Source organism: Equus caballus, chromosome 7 (genome assembly GCF_041296265.1).
Source record: "Equus caballus isolate H_3958 breed thoroughbred chromosome 7, TB-T2T, whole genome shotgun sequence".
Taxonomy (NCBI): domain Eukaryota; kingdom Metazoa; phylum Chordata; class Mammalia; order Perissodactyla; family Equidae; genus Equus; species Equus caballus.
In genome coordinates, this window is record NC_091690.1 from 25,868,698 (window position 1) to 25,885,353 (window position 16,656).

Here is a 16,656-nt window from a genome sequence, read left to right on the forward strand (position 1 = left end):
ATACTTCTGACATGAGATGTGGGTTTTTTCCCACACTGGCTAACTCTCTGACACCAGCTGGGTGTCCTACATTTCAAGTCAGTTCTGACTCTGTCTACCTGGAGATAACATCAGATCTCACAAGTTAAGGGCTTGGTCCCACAGGACTGCTCCTACCCCAGACGCCAGTTGCACATCCCAGGTTGTCCCCAGTACTTCTGACTGACCGGCTATACATGAGAGTTCCCACGACCCCCTCTTTGGGCTCAGTAATCTGCTAGAACTACTCACAGAACTCAGGAAGACACTTCCATTTACCAATTTATTGTACAATAAAGGATATGATAAAGGATAGAGATGAATAGCCAAAGAGGTCTGGGTGGGTCCTGAGTCCAGGAGCTTCTGTCCCCGTGGAGTTGGGGGTGCGCCACCCTCTTAGCATGTGGATGTGTTCACCACCCCAGAAGCTCTCTAAATCCAGTTATTTAGGGATTTTTATGGAGGCTTCATAGTGTAGGCATGATTGATTATTAACTCAATTTCCGGCTCTTCTCCCCTCTCCAGAGAATTGGGGGTAGGGCTGAACGTTCCAACCTTCTAATCATGTCTTGGTCTTTCTGGTAACCAGCTCCATCCGTGAGCTATCCAGGAGCCCACCCAGAGTCGCCCGATGGAACAAAAGAAACTGCTATCACCCAGCAAATTCCAAGGGATTTAGTTCTGTGTCAGGAACCAGGGTGAAAAGACCAAATATTAACAGGAAGTGGGGCACAGACCAATACATCTCACAAGGCTGAGTGTGATTTTTTTTCTTCTTTCCATCTACCCTCTCCCTGTCTTTCTTACCTTCCCACCCTCCTGCCTCTCCTCACAGAAATTCTTGAATTTGCCAAAGAGATTGGGATTGATCCCATCAAGGAACCGGAACTGATGTGGCTGGCGCGGGAGGGCATCGTGGCCCCTCTGCCTGTGGAGTGGAAACCATGGTAAGTCAGCCCAGCGCAGCCCACTGACCTGGCCTGTCAGAGGTGAGGGAGCCTGACACTGGAGGTTAGCTTTAACCAGCGAACTTTTGAAGCCTGTCCTGAGCCAGGGACAGTGACGGGCCATTCCTCTGCTAGACTGCCTCGCCTGATGCTTTGGCCTGAGCATAGGCCGACTTGTTGGTCCCTGTGAGGCGTCAGCACTTAGATCCAGGGTCCCAGGAGCTGCTTCCCTGGGTCAGATCCCCTAGCACCCGCATCTGTTTTGGACGTGCCGAGGAGGTGGTGGTGTGACTCCTTGCAGACTGATATTGAGAGTGACCATGTTGAGGCCTCAACATGTCCAAAACGGATGCTGGACCTAAAGAGGTTTGCAGTGAGGCTACACAAACTGGCAAGGGTTTCGTCTATCTTGGCAACTCATCCCAGAATTTGTGTGAACTGTTCATGAAGAGGTTCCTATCCGTGGATTCGTTCATATTTTCACTTTGAGCCCTTTGGATTGTGAGGGGCAGAGACTGGCTCAGGTTGTCTCGGGGAAGCAGAGGCTGATGGTGAGGAAGTGCCTGGCCGAGCTGGGGGAGCTAGAAGGAGTCGTGATGGCCGCTGGGGCTTTCTGCTCCTGAGGGCTGCGTCCTCTCCCGCTCTCGGTGACTCTGTTTTCTCTGTTCCTCGTGCCCGCTCTGTTCTCCTCACACGCACAGAGCTCTTTCCAGTCATCTCCCAAAAGTGGGCGCCCTAAGTTTACCTATGCCATAGCACGGGATTTCCCAAGCTAGTCCCCAGAGGTCTCGGGGGTCCCCTCTCACTCTGGTATTGTGCAGTTTTGTGTATATGGTGTCATTATCCTGTTTTTATCTATACCATTTAACGTCTTGGCCGTCCTCAGAATGGCTTCGGTTTAGCCTTACTTGTCTACGCGGAAGAATCGTAATCCTTTTAGCTTCTCCTCACATGCGGGCTTGATCTTTTTAGCTGCTTTTCCTTGGACCTTTTCCGGTTTCATAACGTTTTTCTTGTAGTAAATCCGTCAGCACTGCACATGGTATTCCAGGTGCTGAGGACTCAGGGTTGTGTTTGTAGGACTGTAGTTTCTGTTTGGTTTCTGATGCCCACCCTGATGGAAGGAAGGAGACTGTCACTGGTTCCGGACCAGCTGCGTGCCAGGCTTCGTGCCAGCTGCCGTCACGTGTCTGCCAGTGGTGGCTGACACTCTCTTGTCCTGTAAGGAGAGTGTGAACTATTTCTAAATTATTTTTCAATAATCTTAAATAAATAAAAAGATAATTTAAAAATAACGTAAGTCATTAGAACGCATATATACATCTTATCTTTTACCCTGACTCCCAATCCCAAGAGTGATTACTGTTAATTGGGGAATTCCTTCCAGGCCTTTTAAAAATACACACTCTTTCTCTCACTCACTCACTCTCACATGGTTTTGTTTTTTAAACATAAGTGCTATGCTGTATATATTACTCTTTTATGTCAGTGTGTGAAGTTCTGCCTCATTCTTTTACCAGTTCCATGCTTTTACATATGTATGTCTACCACAATTTTTTAAAATCCTGATTTAGGGGCTGCCCCGTGGCCGAGTGGTTAAGTTCGTGCACACCGCTTTGGTGGCCCAGGGTTTTTCTGGTTCGGATCCTGGGTGCGGACATGGCACCGCTCATCAATCCATGCTGACGCAGCATCCCACATGCCACAACTAGAAGGACCCACAACTAAAATATACAACTATGTGCCAGGAGGCTTTGGGGAGAAAAATGAAAACTAAAATCTTTAAAAAAAAAATCCTGATTTATTTAACCACGCTTATAGTGAAGGGTGTTTAGATTTTTTTCTAAATTGGCTGTTATGTGTGGGTCTGTTGCTGGATTCTCTGCTCTCTTCCATTGATCTGTGTGTCTGTCTTTACACCGATACCATACTGTCTTGATTACTGTAGCTTTATAATAAATCTTGAAACCAACTTTGTTCTCTGTTTTCAAAATGCTAGGTCCTTTGCATTTCTATATGAATTTAGAATCAGCTTGTCAATTTCTACAAAAAGATTCGGTTAGGATTTTGCTTGGGATTGCATTGAATCTATAAATCAATTTGGGAGAACTGACATCTTAAACAATATTGAGTCTTCTAACCTGTGAACGTGGTCTATCTCCATTTATTTAGGTTTTCTTTAATATCTCTAAAAAATGTTTTGTAGTTTTTAGTGTAAATGTCTTGCCCATATTTTATCAGATTTTTCTAAGTAGTTCATATTTTTGATGCTTCTATAAGTGGTTATTTTAAAATTTTAATTTCCAGTTTTTCGTTGCATTTATATAAAAATAAGGTTGGTTTTGTATATTGATCTTGTAGCCTGCAGCCTTGCTAAACTCATTTACGTCAGTTCTAGTAGCTTTTTTGTGGATTCCATAGGATTTCCTACATAGGTGATCATATGTTCTGGGAATAAAGACACTTTTATTTCTTCTTTCTGATCTGGATGCCTTCTGTTTCTGTTTCTTGCCTTACTGCGCTGGCTAGAACCTTGGGTAACAGTTGTATAGAAGTGGTGACAGTGGACATTCTTTCCTTATTCCTAATCTTAAGGGGAATGCTTTCAGTCTTTCACCGTTAAGTATGATATTAGGTCTGGGTTTTTTGTAAATGCCGTTTGTCAAGATGAGGAAGTTCCCTCCTATTCCTAGCTTGCTGAGAGTTTAAATCAGAAATGGATATTGGATTTCATCAAATGTTTTTTCTGTAACTATTGATAGGATCATATGATTTTTCTTTATTGGTCCGTTAATATGGTCAGTTACATTGACTGATTTTTGAATGTTAAACCAACCTTACATTCCTGGGATAAACTGCTTGGTCATGATTATATGTTATTGGATTTGACTTTCTAAAATTTTGTTAAGTATCTTTGCTCCAAAATAATAGTTTGAAGGGGTGAGGTAGATAGAGTTTGGGTATTTTTTTGGATTTCTTTTTACTACTGATTTCCAATCTTATTTTTTCTTTATATTTATTCTTCATTACAAGTTGAGACTTTTTTGTGGTTCAGTAAGTGGTTGCATTTAGGTAAATTTTCTGTATGTGCTTGATAAGAGTGTGTAGTCTCCCATTTTTGGATTCAGGGTTCTATAAACGTCCTTTGTAGCAAGCCTGCTAAATGTGTTTATATCTCCCCATGTCCTTCATCATTTTTGTTTGGTCTCACTCTTGAATAAGCGTTTAGTTGAGTATGAAACGGTTTGTTGAACAGCTGCTTGACAATACTATGTACCATTGTCTTCTGACTTCTGGTTTTGCTAATAAGACATGTGTTTTGTTGTTCCTTTGTAGGTAATTAATTTTTCCCCTCTCTGGTTGTTTTTATCTTTGGTGTTCTGTAATTTCACTACACTGTATCTGGCTATGGATTTATTTTTATTTACCATGTTCAGGATTTGGAGTGCCTTCTTACTTTGAAGACTCAGGTTTCTCTTCAATTTTTGAAAACTCTAAACCGTATCACTTTTCTTTTCTGGAACTCTGACTAGAACTATATTTGGCCCACTTATTTTATCCTCCATATCTCTTCTGTTTCATATTTTCAAAATCACTTTGTCTTGCATGCTGCGTTCTGGATAATTTCCTTTGATATATTTTCCAATTCACTATTTGTTTCTTCTTCTGTGTCAAATCTGCTTTGTAACCCACGTGTTTTTTTGTTTTGTTTTTTAATTTAATGACTACCAATTCCTACAAGTTCTGTTATGTTCTTTCAGTATGTCTGGAGTGTTTTAGAGTTCTATTCTTTCGTTATGGATTCTACTCCTTTTCTCCGTACAATAAGGTTAAATGTAGTTATTTTCAGTCGTCTTCTGATTGTTCTATGCCGTTTCTTTGTGTGCTAATCCTTCTCTTCATTGTGTCACTGATTTTCCTTCATGTTGAACTGTTTTCTCATGTGGTTTATAGTTATTTATTGTGAATTTCATGAATTCATCTTCTGTAGAGGTTACTTTTTGTGAGTGTCTCCTTCCTAGGTTGTTGAGTTGCTTTACAGTGGCTTTGGCCAAGGGTTTTTCAGTGGTTTAGGACCAAATTTTTCCATTAAATTCCTGACTTGGGATTTCCTTACCACATTTTGGACTCTCTATCTACATGTGTCTTGGGGTTTCAGTTTTTCATTAAATTTTGTTTTGCCTGCCTAGAACCTGGAGTGGGCAGCATGCTTTCTTGCCGCGTCCATGGTCTGCTAGGTACTTTTATTCATGGCGGGAGCAGCCTTAAGGGCCCAAGATGTGTGTAAGGGTCTGATTTCCAGGTACCAAATTCATGGAAGTCTAAGGCCACATTTTGTGTCCCTACATTGGCATTAAAACACAAGTTCCCAGGGCCTGTATCCAGGTCAGATACCAGCCTTGACTTGTCAGTTCGTGCACTTACTACTCAGGTTTCACGTTTTCTTTCTGATTCTGGCATCTGAGAATTTCTTTTTCAATCTGGCTATGTTGAAAAATGATTTTTTTTCTCTTCTTGTTTTGTTGTTATAATTGTTGTTAAATATTAATCCAGTATTTATCTGTGTTGGCACGGGGTGAGGAGAGGTCAGAGGTTTCCTTCAGTTCAATTAAGCATGTTGCCTGAAGTTTTGTATGTGTTTCTTTAGAAAAAACTTCTAGAATTTGAAATGATGTATTAAAGTTTGTGCAGGATTTAAGTACAGTTAGTTAATACCGAATTACTTTCCATTAAAGTTTAACAGTCCCACCAACAGCACGTGATTGTTCATTTAAAAATATTGTCAATTAAAATCTTGTCAATCCCAAAATAAGTATCAATCCAAAAAACCTGTCAATCCAGAGGCAAGAAATTATGCCTGATTGTTTTGATTGGCATTTCCCAAATTGTTTGCAGAGTGGAGTTGGCCATTTGTTTATCTTTTGTGATTTGCTTGTTTATATCCTTTGTCCTTTTGTCTATTGGGTTGCTTATCTTTTTATTTTTGTTAAGAAGGTGGAACTCTTTGTTTTTTCTGTGTATTAATCTTATACTAGTTTCTATTTTCTCCCAGTTTCTTGTCTTTTAATTTTCTTTATGCTTTCTTTTATCACATTGAAGTTACAAAATTTTTTTCTGGTAAAATATGTATAAACATAAAATTTACTGTTGTAACCATTTTTAGATATACAGTTCAGCGGCATTAAGTACATTCGTATAGCTGTGCAACCATCCTGACCACCCATCTCCAGAAGTTTTCATCTTCCCAAACTGAACTCTGTACCTGTTAAACAGTAACTCCACATTCCCCCCTCTCTCCAGCCCCTAGTAACCTCTAATCTACGTTCTGTCTCTATTTAATTTGCTTGTTCTAGGTACTTCATGTAAGTGGAATCATACAATATTTGTCTTTTTGTGTCTGGCTTATTTTATTTAGCATAATGTCTGTAAGGTTCATCCATGTTGTAGATGTGTCAGAATTTCATTCCTTTTTAGGACTGAGTAATATTCCATTGTATGTATATACCATGTTTTGTTTATCTACTCATTTGTCAATGGACGTTTGGGTTGTTTCTGCCTTTTGGTTATTGTGAATAATGCTACTATGAACATTGGTTTACAAACATCTGTTCGAATGCCTGCTTTCAGTTCTTTTGGGTATGTACCCAGAAGTGGAATTGCTGGGTCATATGGTAATTCTATTTTTAATTTTTTGAGGAAACTCTATACTGTTTTTCACAGTGGCTACAGCAATTTACACTCCCACCAGCAGTAAACCAGCATTCCAGTTTCTCCACATTCTTGCCAACACTTGTTATTTTCTGCTTTTTTGATAATAGTCATGCTAATGGGTGTGAAGTGGTATTTCATTTTGGTTTTAATTTTCGTTTTCCTAATGTTTAGTGTTATCAAGCATCTTTTCATATGCTTTTTGGCCTTTTGTATATCTTCTTTTTATCTTTTATCCCTGACATTTTTCCTGTTTACTTTTACATATTTTCTCTTTTATTTGAATTGAGATTGAGCTTGTCAAGTTTCATAAGGAGCCCGATTGGGGTTCTGTTGGGATTATATTGGATTTGTACATTAATTTGCAGATTATTGGCATGTTTGTAGACTTGAGTCTTTCTGTTCAGGAACATGGCATGGCTCTCCTACTGGTTTTTCTTTTTTTTTTTCCCTGACTTTTCAGTGAAGCTTTATAAAGATTTTGTACACTTTGGATTTGTTCCTGGGTATTGTATCTTTTATATTGCTCTTGTCAATAGTTTTTTGTTCTGTTAGCTGTCCTAATGGATTATGGATAACGGTGGATGGGATGAATGGTTTATTTTGGACTTGTCCCTGTTGCAACACAGGTTCTTGAGACCCACCTTCTGTATTATTTCCTTCTGTTGTCGATCCCCACCAGCTTGGATTGTCACCTCTTATGAGTTTAGAGTCTTTTGCAAAACCAGAGCTTTCACAATGCATCTTTTGTCCTCAGACCATTTATAAAAATATTAAGCAAGGTCTATCCTAGAATTTATCTCCAAGATACCATAGTGTTTGTACTTATCCATCTAAATGAAACCAAGTTTATTCCTACTGTAGTGGTACAGGAACTCCCAGGAGCCTCAGTGGCTATATGTCTCCATCTAGAGAAGTCCTTAGGTATCCTAATCTTTTGTTCTATCTCAGTTAACTCCTTATTCTTAGCCAAATAGTACCCTTCAATTTTGTGTTAATCTTTTCCTCTCTTCTTCTCCCTTCTCATCCCCTCTTTTCCCGCAGTCTCTCCCCCTCTTCCCCTGTCCCCCCTTCCTCCTTCTTCTCTGCCTTCTCTCTGTTTTTTCTTTTTTCTTAAGTAGCTTTGGACCTGAGCAGGGACTAACTTCTCCCCTCTGCTCGTCCCCAGCCAGGACATCACAGGTGATATTTACTATTTTAACTTTGCCAACGGGCAGTCCATGTGGGACCATCCATGTGACGAGCACTATCGGAACTTGGTGATCCAAGAGCGAGGGAAGCTGTCAACTTCTGGGGCCAGTAAGAAGAAAGAGAAGAAGAAGAAAAAGGAAAAGAAAGACAAGAAGGACAAAGAGACCTCCAGAAGTCCCCTGGTGAGTCAGTGGCTGCCGGCTCCCGAGAAGCCAGGGCTGAAACCTCAGGGGACGCTGGGAACCTCTAGGTGTTCACAGCTGGGACGTGAAGAACAGCAACAGTAATATAGTAATTTCTTGACACTACATCACCTGAATTGTGCCCATCTTCTGGCAGATTTTCCTTTCAGCTTCTAGAAGTTGTTACTGTCTCTAAACAATTCCTTTTTTCCCCTGGGAAGACACATTACATAATAGGATTGGTCAGAGAGAGCGCTCTGCTGAGGATAGTGTTTTGCAATAGTCTAAGTTGTCATGCTGTCTGCCCCTCTGGAGAGTGGAGGGACAGGGAGCAGTTGGTGGAGGCCAGGGAGCCTTGAGAGGGGAGCGTCCTTCCTCTGCTTTCAGAGTCAGGCCTTCCTAATGTGGGTTCATTGTTTGTCTTAGTGCTGTGAATTCCTAATGTCAGATGTAGCCAAAATTCACTTATCAGAACACCAGTGCCTTCAAGATCCAAAAAGAAAAGCTTTGGGCTTTATCCACCCCCGTGGATCGTCTTTGTTGCCAGTGTCCTTGGTTAGTGGTGGATAACTGAGGTTTGACTGCAGCGTGATCACCTTGGTCTCAAGCAGCTTTTTTCTTCAGAGTTGAAAGTGCTCTTTCCCATTATTGTATTGTTTGTCCCTCCAGTGTGTCTGAACTTAGGAGGCAGAGTTACCACCCTCATTTTACAGGTGGAGAAGCAAAGCCTTGGAGCCATTCTGAAGTGAGGTGCAGGCTCTCCCAGAGCACCGGGACATTGCAGGGAAACCTGCCTTTTTCCCTTCACCCAGGCATGGGCAGGCGGGGCATGGCCAGGAGTAGGAAGGACAGAGGAACCCAGGTCAGCCGGGTGGGGGGCACTGGGAGTATCTTTGCAACCCTCTCAATGGTCCAGTTGATTTGCTCTTTTGTTTGTAGTCTTTATTTCCCACCAGGGCCTAGTGCTTACTTCTGAGCAAAGATTTCCTCCATCTTTCTTCCTTCCTTCCCAAGGAGTCGGTTCTGGCGTTGGATGGTTGCTGATGAATTTTTCCTTTTTATCGTTTCCAAGCTCCACAGATAATCCTCGCCCCCTTCCCCTCCTCCACACACTACTACTCGTGGTTCTGAGAAATAAGCTAACAAGTCTGTTCCTCCAGATAGAGAAAAGCGGGCAGGTAGTTCCCGAATAGGCTGAATTTTCTCATGTCATGTGTTTGAAAGGCAAAAGATGGATAATGGGTTTTTTACTAACCCAGAACTCTTTTAAATAATAATCAGAATCTGGGCAGGCTCTGGTATGACTAAAGGTGAGAGAGAGAATGAAGTGAGGGTTCTGGGGTGGAGGGTTGTGTAACAGATTGGGTTCTGGGCATGTGATGAGTTCCTGGAGCCCCTGTTAAAAGGATTCCTTCTGTGGCTTGAGGAGCTGAAGACGATTGAACAGTTGTCGGCTGCCAGTCTAGATCTGAGGGCTCAGGACAGGTGCCTCAAACCTGGGTTCCACCAGGGGGCAGGCCTGAGCCGGGTGGGCGACCTGGACTCAGGTGGTTTAGGCTCTCTGGAGGTGTGTCGGCTCTCATGGGCCCGCTGTGGTTTAGTGCGAATGTTTGCAGAGTGTGGTTGACCTTTTAGGGTTTTTATCCAGCCCCGAGATTCTGTGACTGTGGACCTCTCTTGAGCAGTACCAACTCATGCCTTTGGTGGAAGACCTAGACGGAGTCTCCGAGGCTCAGCTCACTGGTTGTGATTCCCCTCCCTCTCCCTTCTTAGACAGCTTCTGGTAGTCCTTGATAAGGTTGGTGATTTTATAAAGTGAACCAATCGCAGAACTGAGAGCTCGATGGTACCTTGGGGAGAATTGGTTGGTGATTTTCAGACTTTTGTTACTAGTGAAGCCCTGTCTTCAAATCAGCTCCTCCATAGAGGAGTATCAATAAGTTTAGCGTGTAAATAAGTGGAGCTGCCGTGGTTGGTCCTGGGGATGTAGGTCTTGGTGATGCCCCTTCCCCATCACATACACACTCTAGTGGCCCCCGAGGTGCCATGTGGAACCAACCCCAGGTGCTGTGCAACAAGGTTTGTAAGCCATTGATCTACCAACCTCCTCTTCATAGAAACTCAGGACCAGAAAACAACATACTTTCAGCCCCAGGGAGTTTTTAGCTTCTCTTCCCTCTTTTGTTTGTATTTGATTTTAGATGGAGGGTGGGTTTCTGCTGAGGGCTTGCCAAGGGCTGAGGTAGCGAGTATAACTCAGAAGTGCTTTGTCTTAGTTTTCTCTGCATGTTTATATACCCATCTAGGAAACACAGCCTGAGCAGGGACTTCTGCCTTCTTCCTCCTTTCTCCGTGGCCCATCCCCTCTCCCAGCACCGGGGCTTGCTGATATGGACCTAGACCAAAAGATGCAGGCTAGAAGTGAGGGCTTCTTTAAGAAAGGGAAGAGCCCATGCATGCTTGGTGACACCCCTTGGCCTCTCATGGGCACACTGCCCGGCAAGCTGCAGCCACTCTCCAAAGGCCCAGCTTCCCGAATCCATCAGATCTTTGCTGACGTGGAGAAAATCTTAGGCAGAGCCCCAGTCCAACGCAGGACAGAATTAGGTGATCAGCAGGGTCTGGAGAAACCCCAGAAGCCGACAGAGAAAATCTACCTGGGATTTTCGGACCCTGAAATAGAAGAGCTGGAAATGAGGACCAGACAGCAGAAACCTGGCGCTCCGGGCCCTGAGAACCCCCGGCCCCTCCAGAGTGGGCAGGATGTGTTAGAAAGCAGGAGCCAGGCCTCCATCCACTCAAAGCTGTCTGAAGCCGTCAAGGGCCCGCAGCTGAAAGGGGAGCAGCACAGCCAGAACATGGCCAAACTGAGCTCCACTGGCCCCGGGGGGGACAAAGGCCAGAGCCCCATTCCCTTGCCATCCTCTGAGGGGGAGCCTTCCCCGTCCCCTTGTTCTTCTGACCACATGTTGCCTATCAGGAAGAGCAAGCTGTTCTTGTTAGATAGTAGCCCAGCCGAAGACCTGAGCTGGCAGGGTGTTTATGGGGAAGGTGGGAGTGTGGGCAGAGGGAGGAGGAGGCGAGAGCCCCCAGGATTGTGGATGGGGCAGGTCTCCAATCTTGTCAACAAGGACACTCCCAGGAGCTGCAAGAAAACAGAGCCCAGTGACGCTGAGGCTCCAGGGGCCTCGGCTGAAGATCCACCTCAGGGCCTCTTCCTAGTACCACCTGCTACCCTGGTGTCAGAACCAGCTCAGAATACCCCTTCAGGGAGTGCCCCTGGGGAGTCTTCTACCAGTGACAAGAGACAACCCCCAGGGTCTCCAGAGTCCCCTGAGGAGGACAGGAAGTCTGGTGGGTCTGGGCCTGATTTGGAGAGCAGCAGCAGCCTGGCCTCTCCCCTGGGCTCTCAGATCCTGGGTGAGGTGAACAACTTCCCTTGGGACCTGCAGAGCTCTCAGGGATCTGAGCGGGGCGAGGGTCCCTCAGGCCCCTGGCCCAGAGATCCACACTCCAGCCCCTTCCTAGTGCCGCAGTTGTCCCACATGCAGAGCTCTGCTGATGAGCAGTCAGAGAGTGAAGACTACTCTGAGGACCAGAGGTTCTACCAGCACATCCTGCAGATGGTCAAGATCTCCAGGCGGCTGGAGGGCCTGGGGCTGCCCGAGAGCATGCCGGAGAGGCCGAGCAAAGACATTGCAAGCATGGTCTGTTGCGTGGCACCTGAGTCCTCCAGGATGTCTAGTGAGGGTGAACATGAGGCCATCAGAGCCGTGGAGAGGGACTCAAGGTTTCTGGCTGGGAGGCCAGAGCTGCTGGAGCATCCTCCGGAGGCGGCCCTTGCCCCTGCTTGTCAGGAGGCCTCTCAGCAAGCCTGTTTCCAGCCAAGCAGCAGCCCCCTCAGGCAGGGGCCAGTCGAGCTGAGTTCCAACAGAGGGCTCACTGCAGAGCCAGGCAAGATGCTGCTTCTCAGCCAGGTAGGCCTCTTAGACGGTGTGGCCCACAGGCCTCAGTGACTTGGCAGGGAGGGAACAGGGTGAGTTGGCGTCTTAACGCAGCCATCAGGTCTAGCTTCCTGTTAGTTGCCCTCCCTTGGTAACTATGGATCCCTTAACTGCCCAGGTTGGCCATCCTGTGGGATGACGTGTATTTCATGTTTCTTCTACCCTATCACCTGCAAGATATGGGCTGAGGGTTTTTAGACTTCCTTTCCTGGATCTAACTGTAATCCATGAGTGGTTCACTGAGGATGATCAATTTTGAGGGTGAGCAAGGTGGTGCTGATCCTGGCACTCACGCACCATATAGGTACCTTCCTGGGATTTGGGAAGCCTCTCGCTTCAGCTGATTATAGATAGAGGTCCTTCCAAGTAGACACCCTTGCCCCAAGCTCTCAATTGTGTCCCTTCTTGGAATCACACAGAACTAGAGAGTTACTACTGACACAAGGGGCTACGGCCCAGAATCTCTCTCAGCCATCCAGTGAGCCGCTTCTGCTCCTTGCTGCCCAGGGTTCCCAGGTGAATACCCTGTGTCAGGCTTGTGCAGACCCTATTTGTGCCTTCACTGCCTCCCCTACTGGGATTTACCAAAGGGCTGGGCTTGCCCTGTCATCTGACCCTTTGTCCCTTGGAAGAGTCATACCTTAGTCTTCATTCAGAAAAAGTCAACTTGGAGCAGAGACCATGGGGGGTCAATGTGAATTTCCCCAGCTGTTCTTTTGCTGTTGCCCAGCTGTGGCTTTCCCCAGTCGTTACCTCTGGTTCCTAGTTGCTGGCGTGCACTGGTTCTCCGTTAGTTCTGATAGCTACTGTAGCACTATAAATATCAGACAAGCTGCAGATTGTCCTGAAAGTTTTAATTAGCCTGATGGCAGCAAGTTTATCTGCTCTGAAGGACAACGCCATGCACAGCCCGTAGTCAGAGTTAATGGCCGTCTATAGAAGATGATCAGCCAGGAGCCAGGAATGTATAATTTCCCCACTAACCACTGATTTGGTAAAGGCCTGGGAGAACAAAGCCCTCAGCATGCCTGTCTCTCTCCCTCAAGCCCCCAGCACGTTAGCAAATTAGCCATGTTAGGAGTCTATAATTTTCTATAAATACAGTGTGGGAAGAGTTTTGCTTGCTGATACGCCAGGGCTGGTTGGAAGGGCTGAAGCCAGGAGGAGCAACCCGGTTTGTGCACAGTTCACCTGACTAGCTTTCCGGGGCTCCTTTTCTGCCACAGCCAGGGGGCAGTGTAAAGTACTGGCTCAGGGACAGCCCTGGGTTCCGATCCCGTGTCTGCCCTTGCTGGCCCGGTGACTTGCGGCGGGGGTCTTGACCTCACGCTGTTTGCTCACGTGGGGCCTGTGGCCGTGGGTTGTTGTGAGAATACAGTGAGATGATGTGTAAAGTGCTTAACCCAGTGCCTGGGGCTGGGCTAATGTGGGCACACGTTTTATTGTCATCAGCTCCTTTTCTCCCTAACAAAGAAACTGTACAACAGGCCAGATGATTAGGAATCTACAAAGGCTGGAAGAGGGTCCCATCTCACCTTTCCCATGAGCATTTGATGCCCTCCTCGTACAGAATCAGGCCCTGTTCAGAGCCCGCTTGCTGATCTGGCCTGTAGGCTGAGGCTGCGGGTGAGAAGGTGGGCCGTCCGAACTTCCTCGGCCTGGCCTCCCCCATGTTCTCCTTTCTCTCTTCAGTCCCTGTGGGATTAGAGAGGGATGGAATTTTTGTGTTATTTCATACATTTCAATTTTGAGAGGTGAATTTTAAAGAGCTCTTTGTAAATTGTCCCCAGAATGCTATCCTTGCCTCTGTTTCTAAGCCCAGACCATTGCAATGTGGATCCCTACAATAATAGCGCTTCCACTCACACGTGCTCCTTGCTTTCATTATCTCATTTGAACGTCTCCACCAGCCTTCTTAAGTGGCAAGGCACGTATCATCTCCATCTGGCGGATGAGTAAACCGAGAATCCGAGAGTCTGAGTAGGCCGAGGTCTCACAGCTTCTGACTTCCAGCCTGGTTTCTCGCCCCAGTCCTTGCTAGCGTGAAGCCGTCATTTGGCCGTCCTGAGAACAGGGGAGGAGGGGACCTGGTCAGTCCCTCGGCTAGGCTCGTTTCAGCCACTTTCCTCATCAGTGCACAGGGGAAAGAGAGTTCTTTTGTTGCTGGTGTATGTTTTTTCATAGTTAATATTTCTTTTAATGAAAGAAATACGTGCCCGTATTAGAGTCAAATAGCACCAAAAGGCATATAATAAAATAACAGCAGTCCTCTGGTGTGTGTGCCCCTCCCCAGAGGCAACCGCTTTCTTCTGGTGTTTATTCCATATTTGCAAATAATATGCTTGGACTGCTTTTTCTTGATTCATCAGTTTTAAACATTATCTACTGAGACGTCTCATTCTGGTAGATGAGGCTTTTGTCTCTGCTCTGCCCTCTCCCTGCCTCCTCTCTGGCTTCTGAAGGGAGAGCAGAACACTGTGCCTCATCTGCCAGATGTGCGAGAACTGTTTTGTGAGCCAGCAGCAGAGTTAGGAGGACCGGGAAACCAGCCTGTGATTTCTCACACGGTTGGCATGATGGTAATTTCTGGATATTGTGTTTCATTAGCAGCCTCTGAACGGAGGTGGTTTAAATTTGAGCGGGCAGGATTTAGCTGTTTTATTTTTATATCTGTCTCTGACACTCTGAGAGCCATGTGGTTTCTCGGGTTTGTAACAGGTGTTTTTTGTTGCCCAGGCCGTGGGCCCCTCATTAGCCCCAGTCCATACTCCTCTTGGAGGCCTGGCTCCATTAAGGGGTCTTGTGGATGCCCCGCCCTCTGCTCTTCGTGGATCTCAAAGTGTGAGCCTGGGGAGCTCAGTGGAGACCGGTCAGCTTGGAGAACTCACGCTGGTAAATACTTTTTCTTGTGTTCAGTGTATTTAGTTACTGTGAGGCCTCCTGTGCACCATGCTAGGAACTGTGGCCCATGGATGAGACACAGAAGGCACAGGCTGAGTCCTCAAAGCTCATAATGTAGTTGAGAAGATGAGTCACACTTGTATGATGCTGAATGTGGACTCGGGGCAGTGGAGGATAGACCCATGCTCTAGGGACGGTGGTGCTCATTTCTCAGTCCATGCAGCCAGGACAGTAGGAGTTGGAAAAGCAAGGGATCGGTTGAGCTGGAGTTGCTGGGGTCGGCTTCTTGGACATGGCAGACTTGCTCTGGGAGACATCTAGACAGAAAGAGAGAGAAGAAAGCCTTCTGAAGGTCCTCCTAGTGAGTCCCTTGACTTTCCTTCTCTATTTTGGAGCCTTCACAGGGTCTCAAGACTTCTGCTTATACAAAGGGTCTCTTGGGTTCCATCCATGAGGACACGAATGCTCTCAACCTCTTGGCTTTAGGGGAGGAGACTAACGAGGAGGATGATGTGGAAAGTGACAACCAGGTAATGATGAATTCTCCTCCTGGCCTGGAAACCCTCTGCTATTTTTTTTAAAAAATATTTTTTTATTGTGGTCAAATATATATAACATGAAAGTTATCATTTTAACTGCTTTTAAGTGTACAGTTCAGTGGCCTTCATAATGTTATGCAGTCATCACCATTATCCATCTCCAGAATTTACTCATAATCCCAAATAGAAACTGTACCCATTAAACAATAACTCCCCCTTCTCCCCTCTTCTGAGTCCCTGGTGTCCTCTATTCTACTCTCTGTCTCTGTGAATTTATCTGTTCTAGATATTTCGTGTAAGTGGAATCATACAATATTTGTCCGTTTCTGTCTGGCTTATTTCACTGAGCATAATATTTTCAAGGTTCATCCATGTTGTAACATGCATTAGAACTTCATTCCGTTTTATATATTCCATTGTATGAATATACCACATTGTGTTTATCCATTCATCTGTTGATGACACTTGGGTTGTTTTCACCTTTTGGTTAACCTCTTTGCTACTTTGAAAATAAGTAAAAATGATTTCCCAGCCCATAGCTTCATTTCTCACTCAGTCTATATACCTCCGAGGTCTGACCCAGAAAGCATAAAACTTCTTGGCCCTCACCCTGTGCTGACTAGTTTCTTTCAACTTAACTCCTCGTCATCACTTTTGTTTTCAGAGTGTCCGCAGCTCAAGTGATCTTCTTAAGAACCTGCACCTGGACATTGGGGCACTGGTGGGTGACTTTGAGTATGAGGTAAGACCCTGAAGGCAAATGCCTCCACCTGGTGTGTCCCTCCTTCCTTCTTAGGCCTTTCTTCTTGGGGGTGCATATTTAGAAAGAGAACCATTTTGTTCCAGTCCTGTCCAGATGGGATTTCTGGGGTTTGAGGAAGCACAAGAGGGGAAAGGAATTCATCCATTTACTCATTTATCAAATAACTACCATTTCTAGAGTATTTCCACATGAGGCACTTGTCTAGGTGCTCTGTAGGCCATACACGCATAAATTAGATGTGATTACTGCCCTCTCAGAGTTTACAGTCTCATCGGAGACACTTAAATGATTGGAGCACAGAGTAGAATGCAGTGAAGCCACAAGGATGGTAAAACAGAGCGCCACGGGAGGGGAGAATTAGGGGTCTCCTCCCCATTTGGATTGATCAGGAAAGGCTTCATT

General features: G+C 45.4%; 1 protein-coding gene across 17 annotated transcripts in view; it reads left to right on the forward strand.

The window, feature by feature from the left end:
- Positions 1 to 16,656, forward strand: part of CEP164 (centrosomal protein 164) — a 65,389-nt gene that overhangs the window by 8,303 nt on the left and 40,430 nt on the right. For 6 of the 17 annotated variants that reach the window (XR_011440481.1, XR_011440482.1, XM_023644886.2 and 3 more), the window contains exons 3-8: positions 854 to 965; positions 7,843 to 8,047; positions 10,354 to 12,024; positions 14,788 to 14,943; positions 15,348 to 15,482; positions 16,156 to 16,233. Coding sequence is in view for 13 of the 17 variants with exons in the window: in XM_023644886.2 (XP_023500654.2) it covers positions 854 to 965; positions 7,843 to 8,047; positions 10,354 to 12,024; positions 14,788 to 14,943; positions 15,348 to 15,482; positions 16,156 to 16,233 (2,357 nt within the window). In the remaining 4 variants the exon portion in view is untranslated. Of the gene's footprint in view, positions 1 to 853; positions 966 to 7,842; positions 8,048 to 10,353; positions 12,025 to 14,769; positions 14,944 to 15,347; positions 15,483 to 16,155; positions 16,234 to 16,656 lie in introns of all 17 variants that reach the window. The other 11 variants (XR_011440483.1, XR_011440484.1, XM_023644890.2 and 8 more) reach the window with 5 other exon arrangements.